This window comes from Capricornis sumatraensis, chromosome 16 (assembly GCF_032405125.1).
Source record: "Capricornis sumatraensis isolate serow.1 chromosome 16, serow.2, whole genome shotgun sequence".
NCBI classification, from domain to species: Eukaryota; Metazoa; Chordata; class Mammalia; order Artiodactyla; family Bovidae; genus Capricornis; species Capricornis sumatraensis.
The window spans coordinates 46,625,168-46,629,141 of record NC_091084.1 but is presented as its reverse complement, the minus strand read 5'-3'; the positions used below and the strand labels follow the sequence as shown (position 1 = coordinate 46,629,141).

At 39.7% G+C, this 3,974-nt stretch overlaps 1 protein-coding gene across 1 annotated transcript; it reads left to right on the top strand.

The window, feature by feature from the left end:
• The first annotated feature begins 1,706 nt into the window (after window positions 1-1,706).
• LOC138092112 (olfactory receptor 5P1-like) lies at window positions 1,707-2,708 on the top strand. The gene has a single exon (XM_068987981.1). It carries the CDS (start codon window positions 1,707-1,709, stop codon window positions 2,706-2,708), a length of 1,002 nt encoding a protein of 333 aa, XP_068844082.1.
• The last annotated feature ends 1,266 nt before the right edge of the window (window positions 2,709-3,974 follow it).

Below are 3,974 nucleotides of genomic sequence, written 5' to 3'. Positions count from 1 at the left end.
GAGACTGAACAGTTCAAAAAGGTTGGATTAGTGCAAGTGCTGGATGGAAACATCCTGAGAGAGCAGCAGAGAGTCATATGCAGGTGATACAGAAAGCATACACTGTGCTGTGCTAAGGAGGGTAGGTTCATCTTGGAGGCCTAAGAAATCATGACAGACTTGAAAGGATCACTTTGGCATCAGCATTCTGCTTCAGCAAGAGATTACTTTGGCAGATGTACCGTGAATTATAATGGCACAAGAATGAAGACAACGAGGCAAACAGATGAATAAAATAAAAGAGAAAAATGAGCAGGGCCTCACCTACAGTAGGGATGCTAGCAGTGGAAATATAGGAATGGATAAATAAATTGGAGAGCTAAATTGTAGATAGTATCAATAGGATTTTATTAGATGTGGTACAATGAGAGGAAGAAGACTAGGATCACTTTGAGAGGATAACAGGCTGAAAGGCCAAGGGTCTCCAAATGGAGGAAATAGGCTGCAAGTTCAGACATTTTTTCTCTCTTAAGTGGCAGAAGGAAACATACTAGTGCTATATTTTTTCCCCATCTCTATACAAATTTAAAAAGAGGTTTATCTTAAAATTCTATGTTGCCATAATGACACCTGGTTCCACCTGAACTTAACTTTTCTCAAACTTTGAGCTAACCAATGCATTTTTCTCATGGAAATGTTTGTCTTAAGCTATGTTAATGTACTATGTATTTACCCTAGACTGCCTTCAAGTCGGTTCCGCCTAAAGGCTCAGAACTGACTTGGCAAACCAATATGTCATACATTGTTCTCCTAATCTATGTTAATGAAACTATATATTTGTATGGAAATCTGCCTTTCTTCAAGATTCATGTCATTTTAAGACATTATCTGATTACACCTTAGATGTCAGAGTAGACATCTCAAATCATTTTATGGCCTAGGATGACCCACCTGGTGCCAATGTTATCTCAATGCATGTTGTGGGTGAGGGGCCTGGTGCCAGTCTCTGAGTTTTGAGACATTTCCATTCTCTAACTAGCAGACTGCTAGTAGCTATATAACATCTGGCTAAAGACTAGCAGGGGGGCATTCTTTATGACTCTTTCTGATGTCTGTGTCAGCAGCTTTCTCTGTCTCTTTTATACTTTAATAAAACTTTATTACGCAAAAACTCTGAATGATCAAGCCTTGTCTCTGATCCCAAATTGACTTCTCCTCCAGAGGCCAAGAATCCCAGCATCTTTCATGGTTCAGCAATAGCCTTTCAACTTCCATGTTTCAGACATGAGCAATTGTGTGGATTGTGGATTCCACAAACACAGGACAGGAGGAATGGTCTAATGAAGGCATGAGTTTGGTCTGGGGGAGGCTGAGTTTGAGGTATTTGTGGGATTTCTAACTGAAGACTTCCAAGATGACTGAAACTATAGACCTGGATCTTGGGAGACAGATCTTTTTACAAATAAAGTTTGGAAAGGGGTTTTAGAATAAACATTAGATAAATAATAGAAAATTACTGAGTTCCCAGAGAGTGAGGTTGAATCATTCTTCTTTTGTGTAAAGGGACAAAGGAATCCTGTACAGCACCATATTTACAGCTAGGCAGAGGGAGAAAATATTATGAGTAAGTGTAACGAATAACCAAAGAAAACCAAGAATGTGTAGAATGAAAATATTTTTTAAATCAATTTTAAAATTTCCCCCAACAGGAGCAACTCCCAGAGGACATGAAGTTTGGAAACCACACGAGTGTGACAGAATTCATCCTTTTAGGGTTAACAGAGGATCCTACACTTTGTGTCATCTTTTTTGTGGTATTTCTAGGAATCTATGCTGTCACCTTAGTAGGCAATATCAGCATAATTATTCTAATAAGAACCTGTTCCCAGCTTCACACCCCTATGTACCTTTTTCTAAGTCATTTGGCTTTTGTGGACAGTGGGTGTACCACATCCGTCACACCTATGTTGCTTATAGGATTTCTGAGACAAGGAGTGACCATCACTGCTGCTGGCTGTGAAGCTCAGCTGTGTTTTGTGGTCATGTTTGGGTCAGCTGAGTGCTTCCTGCTGGCTGCCATGGCCTATGATCGCTATGTGGCCATCTGCTTGCCCCTTTTCTACTCCACCCACATGTCCCCCAGAGTCTGTGTTCTCTTGACTGGGGCTTCCTACCTGGGTGGGTGTGTGAATGCTTGCACATTTACTAGTTGCTTACTGACTCTGTCTTTCTGTGGACCAAATCACATAAATGACTTTTTCTGTGACTTCTCCCCTCTGTTGAAACTTTCCTGCTCAGATGTCTCCATCATTGAGATTATCCCTTCCATCTCTTCTGGATCTATCCTTGCATTCACAGTGTCTGTCATCGCTCTCTCTTACATCTGCATCCTCAGCACCGTCCTGAAGATGCGCTCCACTCAAGGGAGACGCAAGGCCTTCTCCACCTGCACCTCTCACCTCACCGCAGTCACTCTCTACTACGGAACGATTACCTTCATTTATGTGATGCCCAAATCCAGCTACTCAATTGATCAGAACAAAGTGCTGTCTGTATTCTACACAGTGGTGATCCCCATGCTGAACCCCCTCATCTACAGTCTGAGGAACAGAGACGTAAAGGAGGCCCTGAGAAAGGTAAGTGTCAGAATATATTCTTTGGATTTGTTCTTAACATTTCTGATGACCTATAAATTTTTGTTTACCAGTATCACAATTAAGTCCTACTAAATACTGCTTTACTGGGTGCTTAAATTGAAATCATAATACTTCTTATTCTCAGTTGTATACACTTATACCAGCTGGTAGGCATCTTGGAATTAGTAATAATGATAGCAATTATTTTCACTATTACGTATTAACACCTTTAGATGCCTAGGACTTTAATTTATTTAGCAAACAATAATTTCTACTTATAATATGTCAGGCCCTATTCTAGCACAATGGTATATTAGCTGGCTTATTTCACATAAAAACCATATAGTCGTAGTTCTATTATTTCTATTTGACAAATAAATTATCTGGTACACAGAAAGGTTAAGTAGATGCCCAGAATGATGCAGCTAGAGAGTTGTGCAATCAGTCTCTGAATCAAGAAAGTCTGAGTCCAAAGCACTATGTTTCTTCATTTAATTCTTACAGAAATCTCATGATGCTAATTATTAACAATTTACCTCAGTTTTACAGATGAAACTGCTGAGTCTCAGAGATATTTAATAGCTTGTTTTGAGAGATATGGAGTCAAGTCTCTGATTCACTTGGAGTCAAGTCCTCGGATTCTATGCATTTCTTCAGCACAGCTACTGTTCTAGAGGATTTGAATAGGACAAGCAAACCTAAAGCTGTTCTTTTAAATCAGTCTTCTGAACAAACTCTACTATCAAGTTAGTCTAGATTGTGAAGACTCCAAAAACAAGGATGAGAATGGGAAACCTGATTGGTTTATATCTGTAGAAATTAAGGTCTGGACACCACAATTCCATGATTTGACTGGAAGTCTAACCATTTTAGCTCAGATGGTAGAGAATCTGCCTGCAATGAAGGCATTCAGTCCCTGTGATGGGAAGATCCTCTGGAGAATGGAATTCAACCCACTCCAGTATTCTTGCCTGGAGAATCACGTCGACAGAGGAGCCTGGCAGCCTACCATCCATGGACTTGTAAAGAGCTGGACATGACTGAGCGACTAACACTTTCTTCTAACAATATTTAAGGACATGTTATGAATATTCCCATTCGGCGTAATGTAGCTTTCCTTAGCTGTAGAAATTTAAAAGGGTATCTGAAATCTAAGCACTGCAATTAATACGCTAGCAGCATTCATGGTTCCATAACATAGATGTATAAAAAATTAATACCCATTAATTAAACTAGAAGTGTTGCCAAAGATTGTGGTAAATGTAATACTTACATAATAATCTACCCTCATTTACATCATCACCATGAGACCGGAAGGATGAAGAGGGATTTTTCTGGAGTTCAGGAGCTCCCAACTCA

Bases quoted from the DNA above. Each gene is read 5' to 3' on its own strand.
- LOC138092112 (XM_068987981.1), top strand. From the start codon at position 1,707: ATGAAGTTTGGAAACCACACGAGTGTGACAGAATTCATCCTTTTAGGG.